Source organism: Gracilinanus agilis, chromosome 6 (genome assembly GCF_016433145.1).
Source record: "Gracilinanus agilis isolate LMUSP501 chromosome 6, AgileGrace, whole genome shotgun sequence".
NCBI classification, from domain to species: domain Eukaryota; kingdom Metazoa; phylum Chordata; class Mammalia; order Didelphimorphia; family Didelphidae; genus Gracilinanus; species Gracilinanus agilis.
Window position 1 is genome coordinate 31,555,179 of NC_058135.1, and position 18,429 is coordinate 31,573,607.

An 18,429-nucleotide genomic window follows, 5' to 3' on the forward strand; every position below is an offset into this window, starting at 1 on the left:
ATATGTACTTCAAGAGCCTAGGTGGAGAAAAGGCAACACTCGGAAGAAAATTTTTCCTTCTCATTTCCTAAGCTGTCTTATTCACAGAAAAGGGATTTTACTCTTTACTCAATCATAATCCTAATTATTTAAGAGAAGGAAAAGCTAACTCAAAGTAAACTGAAGAGAAAATGCCATCTTTTTGAAGCCATCATTCACCCTATTCCATTCATGTAGGATGATGAAATTGCCAGTGTATTTCCTTTGGATGTCTTAGATAGTGACATCCAGGCAGGGCTATTTTTAGAACTGGAATCTTATGTTTGAATTTCCCACTTTTATGGGAGCTACAACCTTATGTCACCTTCTGAAGCCTGTAAAGACTTGAGGTCAAATGTAAAATTATTTGTAGGTAATAATCTTTTTCCATTTGGAGTGGCTGGTGGTGGACATCATTTGTGTATTGTCAAACCACTGTGATGCCTTAAGCTAATAGGTGGAGTCAGGTCAAGATGAATTATGATGCAGCTTTTAAATCTTAGTGGTCATATTCAGGTCTCATAACTATTTTTGGAATGGGAGTTTCCATATATTTTTCAGTGCTCAGGAAGGTTTGAGTGGGATTTGAAATTCTGCCACTTCAAATCCTGTGTAGTTGGTTGGGAGGTCTGCATTTATTTTGGCCAAGGAACAATTTTAAAAACATATTTTCTTCAACATTACTAAAACCCCAAAGGTGGAAGGAAAAATGTCCATTTATTAGTGTCAGTAGACATTGATTCAAGTGCCATCCAGACAGTAAAGTCTTAAATGTGACTCATTTAAGGCATGAGGATGAATGGATTTTATATGTGCTATCTTTAGGAAGTCAAGGCAGTTTAAAATATTCCCATGGTAAAATATTTCATATGTGAATAAACACAGTTTAAGTTTTAAGACCAACTGCAATTGATCAATAAGCTTTTTATTAAAAGGTCTGCCATATATCTGACACTATGCTAGGTAGACTATTACACAATCTTCCTCCATCCCAACTTATGTATTAAAACTATATATTTAATTTTCATTTATCTTTATTTACTAAATATTATATATTTATATGTAAGCATATTTAAAATAAATATGATAATATGTAATGTATAATAATATGTAAAATAATTGCATATAATTATATGTAAAATCTAATAATAATGATAATAACATTATCATTAAATTGTTGTATCAATAGAGATCTTTCTACAAATCTATAGATATATGCAAGTATATAAAGTCTGGGTCTCCCTATTTCTTTCATGCAGGAAGTAGAGAGAAAATTTATGCACCCACTCTGAGAAGCAAGAGAACTTTGAGCTGCTCAGTCCAAGACCTGGTCTAGTTCAACCCCTTTTAGGCAACCTGGTAGCTACCTGGTTCCAAAGGATCACCATATTAGTGCTGAGTTTAATGCAGCTACCTGATTGACTTAGCCCACTACAGCTAACAATTCCTGAGCTCAGGAGACCTACCAGACTCAACCTACTTGGGAGCAGAGATTCCAGGTGTGCACTAGCACAACTGGTCTAAGATATTATTTTTTAAAGAAAATTGCAAACATTAAAACACTATTTAAAGATATTTATTGTTATATTTCATTGCTCTGATGAACCAGAATCCCTCATTTCCCCTTCTTTTCAGGTAGTTCCTTGGAAGAAATTATTTCAGTTTAGGAAACAGAAATTGTGGACATATATAATAATATGAACTACAGTATATTGTTGATGCATATTTAACCATTAATGAAGAAGATTAATATAGTAATTTTATGATTTTTTTCAAATCATTACCAGTCAACTGCATTTTCATACTATCCTTTTATTACTTCTTTTCTTTTTTCCCCAATTACATGTAATAATAATTTTCAAAATATGTTTTCCCAAATTATAGGATCCAATCCTTCTCTCTCCCTCCCTTCTGAACTCAGAGAAGATAATTAATTTAATATGTGCTGTACAAATATTATCATGCAAAACACACTTCCATATTGGTAAGAGCACTCTCATACAAAACCAAATCCTCAAATAAAATTTAAATAAACTGATGTGAAAGATACTATGTTTTGATCTGCATCCTACTCCAAAAAATCTTTCTCTGGAGGTAGATAGCATTCCTCATCTTATGTCCTTCAGAGTTGTCCCAGATCATTGTATTGCTGAAAGTAGCCAAGTCTTTCAAGTTGATCATTATACATTATTGCTATATATAATGTTCTTCCGGTTCTGCTTATTTTGCTCTGCAAAAATTTGTGTAGAACTTTCCAACTTTTTCTGAAATCATCCTGCTCATCATTTCTTATTGCACAATAGTATGCCACCATCAACATCTACCACAATTTATTAAGCCATTTTCCAATTGATGGATATCCCCTCAATTTCTAGTTCTTTGCCACCATCAAAAGAATTGCTATAAATATTTTAAAATAAAAAAAAATCTCTTTGGACTACAGACCCAGTAGTATTATTACAGGATTAAAAGGTATGCTCAATTTTATAGTCCTTTGGACATAGTTCTAAATTGCCCTCTAGAATGGTTGGATCCATTTACAACTCCACCAATAATGCAGTAGTGTCCCAATTTTGTCACATTCCATCCAACATTATTCACTTTCCTTTTCTGTCATATTGGCCAATCTGATAGGTGTGAGGTAGTATCTCAGAATTGTTTTAATTTTCATTTCTCTAATCAAGAATGATTGAGAACATTTTTTCATATGATTATGGATAGCTTTGATTTCTTCATCTGAAAGTTGCTTTTTCATATCTTTTGACTATTTGTCAATGGCTTATATTCTTTTTTTTTAAACCCTTACCTTCTGTCTTGCAGTCAATACTTTGTACTGGCTCCAAGGCAGAAGAGTGGTAAGGGTAGGCAATGGGGGTCAAGTGACTTGCCCAGGGTCACACAGCTGGGAAGTGTCTGAGGCCGGATTTGAACCTAGGACCTCTCATCTCTAGGCCTGACTCTCAATCCACTGAACTACCCAGCTGCCCCCAATGGCTTATATTCTTATAAGTTTGACTTAGTTCTCTATAGAAATGAGAAATTAGACCTTTATCAAAGAGATTTTTTATAAAAACGTTTCCCAGTTTGTTGTTTCCCTTCTAATCTTGGTTACATTGGTTTTATTTGTACAAAAGCTTTTTAATTTAATCTAATCAAAATTATTTTTTTATATCTTATAATGTTTGTCTCTTGTTTGTTCATAAATTCTTCCTTTCTCCAAAGATCTGACAGATAAACTATTCGATGTTCCCCTAATTTATTTATATCACTGTTATTATTTAAATCATATAACCATTTTAACAATATTTTGAGATTGGGTATGAGATATTGGTCTATACCTTTCCAACTTTCCCAGAAGTTTTTGTTAAACAGTTAGTTCTTAGTCTTTGGGTTTACCAAATACTAGATTGCTAAGGTCAGTTAAGCTTTGTATATTGTGTATCTAACCTATTCCACTGATCTGCCATTCTGTTTCTTAGCTAGTTCTAGACCAGGGGTCAGCAACCTTTTTGGCTGTGAGAGCCATAAACGCCACATTTTTTAAGATGTAATTTCGTGAGAGCCGTACAGTGCTCACAGTGCGCTCCTGTAACAGCGCCTGAAAAAAATTGACTTTATGGCTCCTGCAGAAAGAGCCATATCTGGCCCTCAAAAGAGTCAGATGTGGCTTGAGAGCCAGATGTTGCCGACCTCTGTTCTAGACTGTTTTGATGATTCCTGCTTTATAGTCCAGTTTGAGATCTGGTACTGGTATACCACCTTCCTTCACATTTTTTTTTCATTAATTCACTTGATATCCTTGACCTTTTGTTTTTCCATATGGATTTTGTTATCATTTTTCCTAGTTCTATAAAATAATTATTTGTTCATTTGATTAATGTGGCACTGAATATGTAAATTAATTTAGATAGAATTTTCATTTTTGATATATTAACTTGGCCTACCCATGAGCAATTAATACTTTCCAATTGAAATTTGACTTTATTTGTGTGAAAAGTGTTTTATAGTTATATTCATATAGTTTCTGTATTTGTCTTATCAAGTAGATTCCCAGTTTTATATGTGTCCTAGAGTTATTTTAAATGTAATTTCTCTTTCTACTGAACTTTGTTGGTAATATATAGAAGTGTTGATGATTTATAGATTTATTTTGTATCCTGAAACTTTATTTCAACATATATTGTAGCATCTGTGAATGAAGCTTTAGAATCCATGATAGGGTAGAATTTTTAAAAAATAATTTTTCAAAAAAGACATTAAAATAATTATGGATAAACTGAGTTTTTTTTTTTTTTCAATAGGACCTGAGTGGGAGGGCCTTGATGATCTCAGTACTAGTTATGGCTACTTTGAACAACAGTTGAATGAGACAATGAGGCGACGAAGGCACACGGGAGATGAAGACCACAACATTGAGGTGCTGTTAGGAGTGGATGATTCTGTAGTCCGCTTCCATGGCAAAGAACATGTCCAGAACTACCTCCTTACCCTCATGAACATTGTGAGTATCCTTCTTTTCCAAGATCATTCTCAATTTTGAGTCCTGTCCTCTCACTCTCTTTGTAAAAGACCTCTGTTCCTGTAGTTGACTCTGTGTGAGTGCTTGCATTTCTTTGAAATCTAACTATTTGTACTCTAGACAGAACAAAGTTAAATGAGAGAAGGGACAAGAGATTTTTAAAAATAGGTTTTTCACCAAAGAAATTTTGCTGAGAGGAGATGACATATCTTCAGTTGCATTGAAGTGTAAGCTTGAAATTGAAAGATGGTACTTTGAAATAGGGCAAGAATGGAATTTTCATTTCTTTCTGATGGGGAACCATGACCTACTCAATTTTTGACTACTATAGAGGATAGCTTAAATGAAAAAATTATTCTTTTTCCTCCAATATTCGCTTACCAAATTGGTGAAAAGTAAAATGTTATCTGATGATAATGTAACAAAAATTAGCATTTTATAGTGTACTTTAACACTTGCAATGTTTTTATATATATCATATCATATCATTTTATCCTCAAACAATCCTGGGAGGTAGGTGGTATTCCTAATCTCATTTTACAGCTAAGGAAACTGAGGCATGGAAAGGTTAATCTTAGATTAAGCCTCAGTCACATAGCTGGTAAGTTTCTGAAGCAGGATATGAACCAGTTAAGTTTCTAGTGATCTGTTATATCCAGTGGCTTTTTTTCCCCTCAGACTTTCTCCTTCCTGACTTCTATGTAGCTTTTGACACTTAAACATTCACTATTTCTAGGTCAGAGGTTCATGAATAGATTTCAGCAAGTCCTTGACCTCAGATGGGGAAATTTTCATCTTAGTTTTCACTGACCTTTATTTTCCTTTTGTAATTATTTTATCTTATTTTATACTCTTAATTTTGAGCAAAGATTTTACTAGACCACCAAAGGGACACAAAAAGTTTAGGAACTCCTGTTCTAAGTTCTCTTTTCTTTGGGCTTTTGTGGCATTGATTTCTACTGGTCTTATTCAACTTGTTTGGCTATTCTTTACCAAATCTTATCATATCTCACCTCCTCCTAACTAGGTATACTCCAGTGCTGTGTCCTGGGTTCTTTGAATATTTACATCCTCCTTCTTGGTGTCCTCGAATAGATTAAATGATCTTCTCTCTATAGATGACCCCCATATCATATTTATCTGAAGACTCTCCTGCTCATTTTATGAAATAGGGAGGCTAAATGATACCACAACTGAATGGATTTCTAACTGGTCAAATGGTTCAGCTCTAAGAGCCACCATTGATGATGCTATGAAAGCTATGCAAGCGATCTCTAGTGGAGTCTTACAGGGATATAAGCTTGGCTCCCTGCAGTTTATGATATAGATGGTATTCTTATCATATTTGAAGATAATACAAAACTGGGTGGAGTAGTTAACACACTGGATGAAAGAGTCAGGTTCCAAACAAATTTATAATTTTGGATTAAACCTAATAATAAAGACTAGTTAGGGTAAAAATGTAAAGGTTTACACTTAGGTTTAAGAAAACCCATTTCATAAGTTCAGGGTAGGGAGAGGTATAGTTAGAAAGTAATTTGTAAGCAAAAGATCTATAGGTTTTAGGGGACTACAAGCACAGATGAGTTAGAAGCCAAGAAAGCTAAAAGAACTTCCCAGGGGCGTTATCTCTAAGAATAAAAAAGTGATAGTCCCATGATCCTTTACCCTGATTGTACCACATAAGGATTACTATGTTCATTTCTGGTAACTACAGTTTAAAAAGGATATAAATAAATTGGCAAAAAACTTGGTAGAGGAAATAGGAATGACAAAGGGCCACAAGTTCTTGTCATATGAGAATCAGTTGAAATGTCTTGAGATATTTGTCCTGAAGAAGATATGACAAAGTTGGGAGAGAGAGGCATTAAAGCTGACTTCAAGTGTTTAAAGGGGTTTTATTTGAACAAAATATTAGACTTATTCTGTTTGACTCCAGCAGACTGAATTAGAAGCAACTGGTTGAAGTAGGAAGGAAAAAAAGATCAGGATCGATACAAGGAAAAACTTCTAACGATGAGCTGTCCTTAAGTGGATATGGCTGCTTTGGAAGAGAATGGGTTCTTGCTCATTGGAGGCCTTCCAGAAAAGATTAGATGGCTATTTTTTGTGCATCTTATAGTGAAGATTTTTTCAAATATTTCATAGAATAAATTGCTACTAAGGTCTTTTCTGACACTGAAATTCTATAATTCTGTATTTTGATTTTTCAAGGGGATGGGTTAGTTATAGCAACTCTTGCTAACTCTCTATGAAGTCATGATCTTGCCTTGGTGAAAGGATTATCCACCCACACAAGTGACACTATGGACACTTGGAATGTTGAAGCAAATGTACAAATATGCTATTCAGACTGCCTCAAAAGTTTTCTCTCTGACATTAACAAAGAAAAAAAGGAAGGCTCATAAAATATTTATAAAATGTTTCCCTCAGGTTTATATCATGCTTCATTTAGACAAATTATTTAATTTGTTTACTCACTTATTCAACACACATTTAATAAGGCCCCCATGTGTGCAAAGACTATATTAGACAAAAATGATAGCCCTTGCTTTCAAAGGAATTTATGCTGGAGGAAAATAGCATGTATTTAGAGACAGCTAGTTGGTGTGGAGGACTTGAAGTCAGAAAGATCTGAGTTGAGTTCTCACCTATTATTTACTTAAAGCACTTATTAACTTTGTGACCCTTCACCTTCTCATTTATAAAATGGGGATTATAATAGCAGAGTGAGGATAAAATCAGATAATATTCATAACATACTTCGCAAACCTTAAACTACCATATAAATGATAGTGATTATTATCATTATTAATATAGAAAACTGAAACTAAGGGATAGTGGGGAAGAGAATGAGCATTTACACTGCACTTGCTATGTATGAAACATTGTGCTAAATGCTTTAGTTATTATCTCATTTGATCATCACAGCAAACCTGTGAGGTAGATGCTGTCATTATATACATTTTACATAAAAATTAGGGTAAGAGGTTAAATGACTTTTCCAAAGTCACAGAACTAAGTTCTAATCTAGTCTGAAGCTAGATTTGAACTCAAGTTGTCCTGACTCTAGGTCCACTGTGCAAAGTTATTTCCAGAGGAAGGAGAGCCTTTGCAAAAGAGAGAATCAGGATAGACTTCCAGTAGGAGATGGCACTTGACTAGAACTTCAAAGGAAACTAATGATTTTGTAAGGGAGAGAAAAGAAAGAAATGCATTCCAGGCAAGGGGGACAGTCTCGGCAAAGGCATAGAGAGAGGAAATGAAAGATTCTGAAGAAGGAACAAACATTCAAATAAGTTGGCTCATTTTCCTGATATGCTTATGGAAGACACTCCTATGAGTGTCACATAGACTGAAGCCAAATTATAGACAGTTTTAAAACCCAGGTAGGAATTTGTGTTTGGTTCATGATATGATGGAGTCACTAGAACCTCTAGAGCATATCATTTATGTGTTATGCTTGTGTCAATAGGTGCAGATCAGGCGCACACTGGTTTCCTAGGTAACACCTGAGGTGCTGCAGAAGAAATGGCTGCCCTGTATGTTCTCAGGAAAGCCACTTAATTTTACTTGAAAATTATTCATCCCTCCAACCTTTAATCTTGAAGAGATTGGATGAAAAAGAAGCATTCCCTGATCTGAATTCTGACCAACTCTAATGTGTATGTTTATATATAAAGCATATATATATATATATGTATATATATATATATATATATGAAATGTAAGATTCTTGCTTAGGATTATATATGAGAAAAATATATTTCTCTAAAGCCTTTGTTCCTACTTGCCGGAGAATTCCCTTTCTCTATTGTGACTATATTTATATTATTATCAAGTGATTTATTAATCATAACTTAGCACATTGGTAAGCTCTTTTATCATGATGCAGTGTTGAGTACAGCCATCTTGCAATGGTGGAATAATTTGTGGAAGGCCAGGATAGACTTGTAAAGCAGGTCAGAGTAAGGGATGGAGTAGAGAAGAAAAGGGAGGTGAGTGGTACCCAAACTTTGTCATCAAATGCTCAGGTTTCAAAGCAGCTGCTAGTTTAGTATTTATTAAGTACCCAGTATGGGCCAGACACTGTGCTAAACACTGTGGCTACAAAGAAAAGCAAAATACCCTCCATCCCCACTCATCTCCAGCATTGGATTCTGCCTGGTGTCTGTACTACAGTCCCAGTGTCAATTGTCATAATCGCAGCTGATGGCATCTAGGATGCTCTATGTAGGGATTAAATTTATGGTTGAAGTAAAAATAAGAGAATGTGGTTGCTGATTTTAAAAATTAATACAGCTTAGGTCAAAATGACTTTTTAGCAGCTTTATTCACAAAAAGAGAGAAAGAGTGAAAGTAGAAAAACTGTGAAAGAGGATAGAGTAAGAAGTCTAGCTTATCACCCTAAATGTTGTTCCAGTCTCCAGCTCAACCCATGCAGGGGTTAACCCCTCAGCCAGAGGGCTTGGTGTTGAATTAAGGAGGGGTTCAACCCATGAGGCCTCTCAGGAACTAAAGGAAAATTAGTTTTTTTCACTCACCAGGAGAAGATCCAAGAGCAGTTTTACCATAAGCAGTCCAAGTGCCAGAGTCCCAGGTCCAAGTGAAGCCAAAGACTGAAGTCCCAAGGTGAAGTTCCAAAGAAGAAGTTCCTCCAACCCAAAAATTCAGAACAAAGACCAAAAACTTCAGAAGAAGTCCAAGATCCTCCAAGCCCAAGATTTAGACCAAAGACCAAAGACCTCCTGTCAGAAAGTTTAAGCCCTCTTTATGGACCTTTCTTTACATCACTTCCTCTCCCTTCCTCCACTTTACAGGGACCAACTGTAGTCTTTTAATTTGCTCGGTACTTCCCAGGGGAAAGTCAGTTGTGTCTGGAGGTGTATCTCACTTTAGTAAGTGGTTTGTAATGTTAAGGAGGGATGTCTTTGCTTTTGGTTGATTAAATTTAAAAGTAGGCAAGAGGAGAGTCAATCCCATCTTCACACCTAAAAGCAACACTTGTTATGTTATTTTTTCACCATTTTCCATCTTCCTCCTAGCTCTGAGCTCTAGAAGAGGATGTGTTTGGACCTCAAGAGAAGAGAGGAGAAAAAACCCAACATCCTATTCACTTTTCCCATCTATTGAGTTGGTGAAAGGGCTCTGTCCTCTGAAGCAATCTAATACCCACTGAGAAAATATGCTCAAACATCACCACTCCTTCTCTTCTGTAGGTCTTGCAAGGTTCAGGACAGTGAGAAATAGTTTCAGTTGAAGACTTTCTTTCTATGAAGAAGTGATTCCTCAACACCCAAGTCATGACTTGCTCTTTGTTTTTTCTTCTTGGCTAAGGGAAGGAATAATAAGAATTCAAATGCTGGGGCCAGATAAAGCTAAAGTCCAAACTGCACGATGGAAAAGTGATAAACAAATGCATGCTTCAGCAAATCATCATTGTATTGAAATTTTGCTTTGGAAGACTAAGAATTTGGAAGAAGACGCCAGATATAATTTGATTGTTCTTGTTAGTTCTGAAAAAAATTGGTAAAACCTTTCCTGTGAAACTGACTGTACTTATGGAAATTCAAACACATTTTCATTTACTTCTGGGGTATGAAAAGCTTTTATACCTGAAGCTCACTAGTTGTCTAGATAACAGATGTGTAAACATAACTGTAATAATTTTTTTCTAATTAATTTTCTAATTGTCCTTAGGAATAATAATTCTGGGAATTAGCTAGTATATAGGCTGTGGAATTAACATTAATACATCAAATATGAATATATTACTGCCTCTGATAAGTTCCTATGGAAAATTTAAATACAAGATAACTTTCCTTTTTCCCTCAGTTTGCTTTTAGATTTTCTATGTTGCTAATCAATAACTGATACATCAAGAAACATTGAGTATGTAGTACATGTTAAGCTCTGTTAGGGTTTTTTACTGAACATTCTTTTGCCTTAGAAAGTTTGAACTCTTTGAGTTATCATGAAAAGAGCAGATATAATTAGCAAGTAACTTTTTTAATATAACTTAATTCCTTGAAATGGAAAATGAAATAACACCCTTCAAAGTTCACAGTAATTGCCATTTTCTCAATTCAGCCTTCTTTATGTCCTCTGGCCTCATAAAACACTTGATATATCTTTCATGCTCTCTTTCGATTATATTTTGCCTTATTATTGTTATGGAACATCATGAAACAGTATGACTGTCTCTTTCCAGCTAAATTATGAGATCCATAAGGGGAGGAGCCTTTTGTACCTTCATACCATCCCAGTAGATATTACATTGCATAGTGTTATGCATATAGATCTAATATTTTGTATCAATACAAACAAATGTAAATGATGTTGATATTTATAGAGACAACATGAGTAAACGTGCTGGATTTGGAGTCAGGAAGACCTGAACTCAGATATCATGTCAGACACTCACTAGCTGTGTGATGTTTGGCAAATAGCTTACCTGCTTTCAGCCTCAATGTCCTTATATGTAAAATGGAAATAAGAATAGCATCTAACTTATGGGGTTGCTCTGAATCCAGTGAGATAATTATTTTCTTCTGCATATATTTTTCTTCTGCATTTCTGTTCTCACTGTTTCAAGTGAGATCGTTTTTAAGGCTATTATTAAAGCTATTCTTATTCTTTACAAAAAAATTACAGATTTGTAAGTAATATTAAAATAGCCTCATAAGCAGTAGAGTGCATGCATTGGATCCAGAGACACCTGGATTCAAGTCTCACCATTGACACACAATGGCTATATAATCCTAGTCAAGTTGCTTAGCATCTCAACATCCCAAGCATTGAGATTCAAGTTGCCAAGTAAGCCCTGATAAGCAGTCATTCAAGGAAATGTCTTCATCCAGACTTTTCTGCCAAAGAAATCATAGATTTGGTTCCAAAAATTAAGTAGATTAATGTTTTTTGTTTTTTAAATTTAATGATTCTTTCTCCACCACAGTTTTCCCAGAAGAAATGGATGCAAATACATCATAGACTTAACCTTAGCAATGTAATGGAATAGTAGGTCTGTTTTCTGGTTTCATAGATAAAGCTCCTACATTTTTGAGTCTCCTGGCACCTTCTTGACATAGAAACATATTTACAGCTTTATAATCCTTTTGCATCAGTTTGGAGTAGGGGGCCTTCTCCCTTTTTGTGCCATTAACTTGGCAATGACTGTCAAATTCCATGGAGACCTTTGTAGAATAATCTCTTTGAATGCATAACATAAATATACAAATATGAAGATGCAATATAAAAATATTTTAAAACAAGTCCACAGATCCCAAGTTAAAATAAAAAAATAAAATAATATTGGGGGCAGCTGGGTGGCTCAGTGGATTGAGAGCCAGATCCAGAGACAGAAGGTCTTGGGTTCAAATTTGGCCTCAGACACTTCCTAGCTGTGTGAACCTGGTCAAGTCACTTAACTCTGCTTCAGTTTCCTCATTTGTTAAATGTATTAGAGAAAGAAATAGCAAACAAATGAAGTCTCTTTGTTAAGAAAACCCCCCAAAAGGCCACAGAGAGTCAGATAATAGTGAAAACAACTTAAAAACAAACAAAAGCATAATAGTAGTGGTACTCATAGCAGCAGCAAGCCCTAGGATTTCTATAGCACTTTAAGGTTTGGTAGGCACTTTACAAATATTATCTCATTTTTATCCTTTGGAGTATTTTCCTTGGCCAAAGTCACACAAAATTATCAGACTAGAGGGAACCTTAGAAATCTTCAAGTACAGATACCTCATTTTAAAACTTCAGCAACCTCTGAAATCAGAGTGATAATAATCCAGGTTCACACAGGCTATCAGTGGTAGACTTAGATTCTGAACTCAGTTCCCAGGACTCTAAATTCAGGGCTCTTTCTACTTGATTATTCTTTCCTGTTTCCCTTTTTACAATGCCTATATATTTAATATTTTTCTTTGAGAGACAAGATCTGAGCAATCAGAAAGACTACATTTTGCCCTTTGGAAATTAGTCAGACAAAACAGGTCACATTGTCCTGCCAGGGAAATGTCCTGGGAGAAATTGTCCTTTCTGGGAACAAACTTGGAAGGATTTTTCATTTCAAGGAAAAAGCCCTTGGAGGAATATTTGATTTGATTTTACCTTTTTTTCTTTTCTTTTTTACATCATTGGCAAACTCTTCCAACTTAAGGTAATTTGAAAATTGAATTAATGTTCACCCCATTTTTTCAATTTATTTAATAAGAAACCTGAGTTGGCCCTTGGACATACTGTAGGAAATATACCCCTGGCCTAATGGGTTGATTAATAGTCTTTGGATATTCAGCTGGGGCATGTTTGTTGATACCAATTGCAAAGTATCCTATATTTTTATTCTTTGCTTATATTTGCATCCTACTCCTCAACAAGTACTGTAACTTGTTTTGAGCTCTATTCTGCTTTCCTTGACATTTCATCCAGATATTATTCTCTAGTCTTTTTTTGTTTAATCACTTTCTCTTCTGTTCAATACTTTCTTCCCTGGGTCAAAATTCTGCCTCCATTCCATTCCTTGTTATTTTCAATTTGGAGATAACTTTCCCCTTGTGACCTGAAGGAAGATTATAGAAAAATATTTAATGGAGAATTTGTCTCCACTGTTATGTTTTCTTCCCTCGCTCTCAAGACTGAGAGTGGCTGAACCATTACTAATTTTTTTTTTAAGTTCAGGTCCTTTTTGAGCAATGATTCTCTTACATTTTCTAATCTATGAAATTAGTGTCAGACTAATTTTAGGGTAATAATAATAATAATAATAATAATAATAATAATAGTGTTAATAATAATAATAGTGTTTATGTGAATGGTCTCTAGATGGTATAGTGAATAGAGTGCCAGACCTGGAGTCATAAAGACTCATCTTCTTGAGTTTAAATCTGACTTAGACACTTACTAGCTGTGCGACCCTAGGCAAGTCACTTAATCCTGTTTGCCTCAATTCCTCATCTGTAAAATGAACTAGAGAAGGAAATGGCAGGATGTTCCAGCTGCCCCTTACTAAATTTATCTTGAGGAAACTTTTTAAAAAAATTATAAATGTAGGGAAAATTCAAGCCTTTCCTCCCTCCCCCTCCCTTCCCTCCCTCCCTCCTTCTTTCCTTCCCTCCCTTCTTCCTTCCTTCCTTCCTTCCTTCCTTCCTTCCTTCCTTCCTTGCCCTTCAATAATTTGAGGCATTTAAGTGTCTGACTTTCTATCTCTGTATAGCTGCATAGAAATAACCTGTTAGAAACTGTTTTGATTACAAACAATTTTTAGGACCATATTTCCTTAAAGCCTTGAGTTTCACAAGTCTCCACAGTTCAATTTGCCCTAAAGTAAAATCCCCCACTTAACTGAGATTTCATTAGTTTCATGTTAGACTAACAGGGTTTGTTTTGGTGAGAGAGGCTCAGGGACTAGAGTTAAACTAGGGTTATTTTGCTTTGTCAAAAGATACTGTAACCACAGAGTCCTGGCAATCATCTATCCTAGCACTTCCAACAAGTGCTCATCCATCCTCCCACTGGAAATGCTGAACGAAGGCCACCCAGTGCCTCTGATTATACTTTAGATTAGAAAAAATGTTTTTTACATCAGGACAAAAATCTTCCTTCCCACTACTTCCAGTCTTCATTCTGGGGCTAGGAAGAAAACTTTAATCCATCAAATACTTGAAACCATCATGTCTGCAATAAATCTTTTCTCTTTTTGATTTTTTCAATTACTAAATAGAAAATCACCAACAAACATGAACGGTTTCATATATAAATAAGTCCAGGAAAAGATTATACAACTTTGAAAATACACACCTATTTAATATCACCATCCTTATGGCTGTCTGTTTTCCATTCCAACCTTTCTTCTGCTCTCTAAGGATATCTTTAAAATATTTATTAGTGCTCTTTTGTTGTTGTTGCTTTCATTTTTTTACTTTGTATCACAATCACTACTCCCCTATCTTCCCAACTAAGTTTCTTTTGCCCTTGCAATTAATATAGTCAAGCAAAAATATCGACTGTTTAATTGTGCACTCACAGCCTGTCACCTCTCCACAAGAGATATGAGGCACTCTTCATCATTACTCTTCCTGGATTTCTTTTAAATCATGCTTTTCATCATTTCTTGTGATAATAATATTCCATTACATTAATTACAACATCGAGGTCGTAAACCCTAATTGTCGATATGGGCTCTTCAATAGGATTGGGCTGCTACCCCTGGGGTAACTTGTTCCGTTGATCAAAAATTTGGGTCAATTACTGGCTTTATGCACTTGGATAGGTAGATTTAGGTTATGTCATTCGGAGGTTGTTTTGTTCTCCAAAGTCACCCCAACCAAAGATTATAACTTAGGGGTCTCTTTGGTTATTATCCCTTAGGTGTGAATAAGTGATTGTGTAAGTTATTAATCTTAAGCTCCACGGGGTCTTCTCGCCTTATATTGCCATACTCGCCTCTGCACAGGTAGGTCAATTTCGTTGACTGAGAAAAAGAGACAGTTAAACCCTCATTATGCCATTCATACAAGTGTCTAATTAGGAGACAAGTGATTATGCTACCTTTGCACGGTCGGGATACCGCCACCCTTTGAAACAGTTGAACTCACTGGGCAGGCAGTTTATTACTAATAATGCTAGAGGTGATGTTTTTGGTAAACAGACCAGGTTTAGTTTGTTTAGCCACCCCCAATTGATAAGTACCCATTTTGTTTCCAGGCCTTTGCTGCTACAAAAAGAGCTCCTCTAAAATCTTGTGCTCCTCTATCTTCTTTGATCTCTCTGGAGTGTTTGCTTAGTAATAGTATCAGTGAGTCACTGGGTATCAAGTTTTGGGACCATTGAGGGGGAATAGTTCCATATTGTTTTCCGGAATGACTGGAGCAATTCAGAGGACCCCCAATAGTAGTACCCTTGAATTCTCAAAGATTCTTTAATAATTGTCTTCCCTCCTTTTTGTCATCTTTGCAAATATGTAGATAAAAAATAGAGAACCTACCTCAAAATAGTTTTAATTTTCAATTCTCTAATTTGAAGGATTTTTTTTCACATGTTTATGATTGCTTAGATTTCTTTCTTTGAGAACTGCTTGTTCATCTCTTCTTACCATTTCATTGGTTTTTGTTCTTAAAAATTTATATCATTTGCCTCCTTTTCTTGAATTTGGTACAGAAATGCCTCACTTAAAGTTTAACTTAAAGTTTAATTTACTTTAAACCTCTAATTGAATTGCTTCTATTTGTTCAAAAACTTTTCAATTTGAAATAATCACAGTTGCCTATCTTATCTCCCATAATCTTCTGCATCCTTTGCTAGAAGGATCAATAACCTTGATCACCAATGCTTTCCTTTTCACTAAACACTTTCTAATATTTTAAAAATGAATATGGCTTTTTCTAGGTAGCTTATGTATTCTTTTGGAGCTCATTATTTTATATAATATGGAAAGTTAACCTAAGCCTCATTTCTTCCTATAGCTTTCTAGTTTTCCCAGCAGTTATTGCTGAAGAATGAGTCCCTAATCCCAGAACTTTGTGTTCTTGATTTTATCTAATTCTATGTTGCTGCGTCAGTTATTTCTGTAGTATATGTTTCACTGATCTGTTTTAAAACTTGTAGTCTATCTTCTCCCCCATGCAAATTAGGTGGTTTTTTTTTTCCTTAAAAGGTATTTAGAGCTTTCCTGAGACTCAATTAAGTCTGGAGAACTAAAGGCACAGACTGTGAATATCACTTTGCTTGAGTACAAAGCAGCCTTGAAGAACTCTAAGAGTGCTCTGATACTTGGCTGGTGGATCAAGCTGGATAACTCAATAAAGGGAACTTCGATAAGCTGAATCAACTCAAAGTGACAAATGCCTACCCTTGTTCAATCTCCTCCTCTGCTAAGGCTAAGTAAATCCCCCTTTAAAAGAGTTTAACCTAAAAGTGTCTCATTTTATTCCAATAGCAACCTTAAACTTCAAGGGAACCGAATTGGGTGAAGTACAGGCCAGAAAAAAACTAGTGCCTAATTGGCTTAATGCTGAATGCTTTGTAGCTTAATTGGAGATTTGGTACTGATGGACAACTTTCCTTTGACTTTTTCAAATCATTATTACCTTAGAGATTATTGAACTTTTTTTTAATTCTTATTGATCAAATGTCTTTTCACTCTTAATTTAAGATAGATACCATGGTGGTGTCCAACAAAATTCATGTGGGCCAAGTTAACCTAAATCTATGTTACACTGTATTTTTATTTGGTTCATCATACATTTCCTAATTTCATTTTGATCTAGTTTTACTACATTCAGGGGAGTGGGTTTGGCACCTCTGGTTTGCCATATTAAGTCTAGATCTATTTCTATGTTTTAAAATAAAAACAATGAAATTTTGCAAAAACCAAGAAAACATTTTTCCATATCTAATGATATCATATGACTTATTATTTTCTGTTAATTACATGACCACCTATATAATTTTCCTAATTTTGAACCAACCACTCATGGTATAAATCCAATCTGACCTTAGAGGATAATATTTTTTAAAATGTATATGTAGATTCTTTGCTAATATTTTATTCAATATTTCTGCATATACTTTATTTTTTCAAAAGTTTTTTTGTAATACATTTTTTCTCTCACTCACCTCTCCCTGATTTGAGTACCAGAAACATATTTCTATATAAAATAAATTTAGTAGGGTGACATATTTCATAAACAGTATATGTAAAATTAGAGTGAATTCTTTTTAAAATGTTTGATTAAATTACCTTGTAAATCCACCTAACCTTGTTTCACCCATACCTTCATATTCCTCTTTTTAAAATTCATTTATTTAAATTCTTGATTTTTCACACTAGAAATGTGGTTATTTTATATTTTTGTAAATATCCAGCTCTTTAATTTATCATTTTTGGAATAAAATTGGTCAAAATAATTTTATCATTTTCCTTTATTTCTACTTAACTTGTTATGAATTTTTTTTCACTTTTGATATTCAGGATTTGTTTTGTTGTTGTTGTTGTTGTCATTGTGAAATAAGCTAAATTTGTTTATTTTCTTACTTTCTTCACCTTCCAAAAATGCCACTACTACTTTTATTCATTGATTTAATAAAGGATTTTTTGGGGGAAGAGATTCTGTTTACTATGTCTATTTTGTCTTCCATTTTCAGTTGTAATTTTATTTGCCTCTTTAAAATTCCCAAATCTGTTTTTTCTCCTTTGTTAATGAGAGTTTTTAGAAATAAAATTTCCCTTAAGAACCTCTTTCAATACTTCACAGGATTTGGTATGATGTTTCTTTTTTTTTCATTTTTAAGTGAAATTTTAGCTATTTTTTCTATAACTTGCCCCTTGATCCACCAATTTTTAATGACTAAATGGATGTGTATCAAAGTTTTAATTTCTTCAAATGACCTTTATTGATTAATGATTTTTATTACATGGTGGTCAATAAAGGAGATGTTTAATATTTCTGGTTTTCTGAATTTGTTTGTGAAGTGTTTATGCCCTACTTCACTTTGTAAAAGTGCCATACAATGCTGAGAAATATGTATATTCCCAATGAATAATGCCTGTGGAGAATATGCAGATCTGGGTCCCTTACCCAATCTCATACATTCACTTGGTACTGATACATAGGGCCTGAGTTAGTACTATTGTCTGCTGTGATTCTAGGTTCCTTAACAGTGCAGTTCTGGGTGTTGCCTCTCCTTTCAACCAATATGTAGATGGTGGTGGTGAGTACTATCTAGTTTCAAGACCACAGTTATTTGCACTCGCTCTGGTTGGCTTCGGGTCTGTTTTTGAGAATTGGGCTGGTCCCCCTCTTCTTTTTTGCACTTGTTGATTTCCTTCTGTGTCATCTGACTTCAAAATGGTTTTCCTGCTTCTTGTCTGCATATATGTTACAAAACAAACC

The 18,429-nt window shown here is 34.7% G+C and overlaps 1 protein-coding gene across 1 annotated transcript in view; it reads left to right on the forward strand.

Moving 5' to 3' along the window:
* The window catches only part of ADAMTS3 (ADAM metallopeptidase with thrombospondin type 1 motif 3), a 285,453-nt gene that overhangs the window by 215,242 nt on the left and 51,782 nt on the right, over positions 1–18,429 (forward strand). Inside the window, exon 3 of the mRNA XM_044681598.1 lies at positions 4,320–4,519. Within this exon, the coding sequence (XP_044537533.1) occupies positions 4,320–4,519 (200 nt within the window). The remainder of the gene's footprint in view (positions 1–4,319; positions 4,520–18,429) is intronic.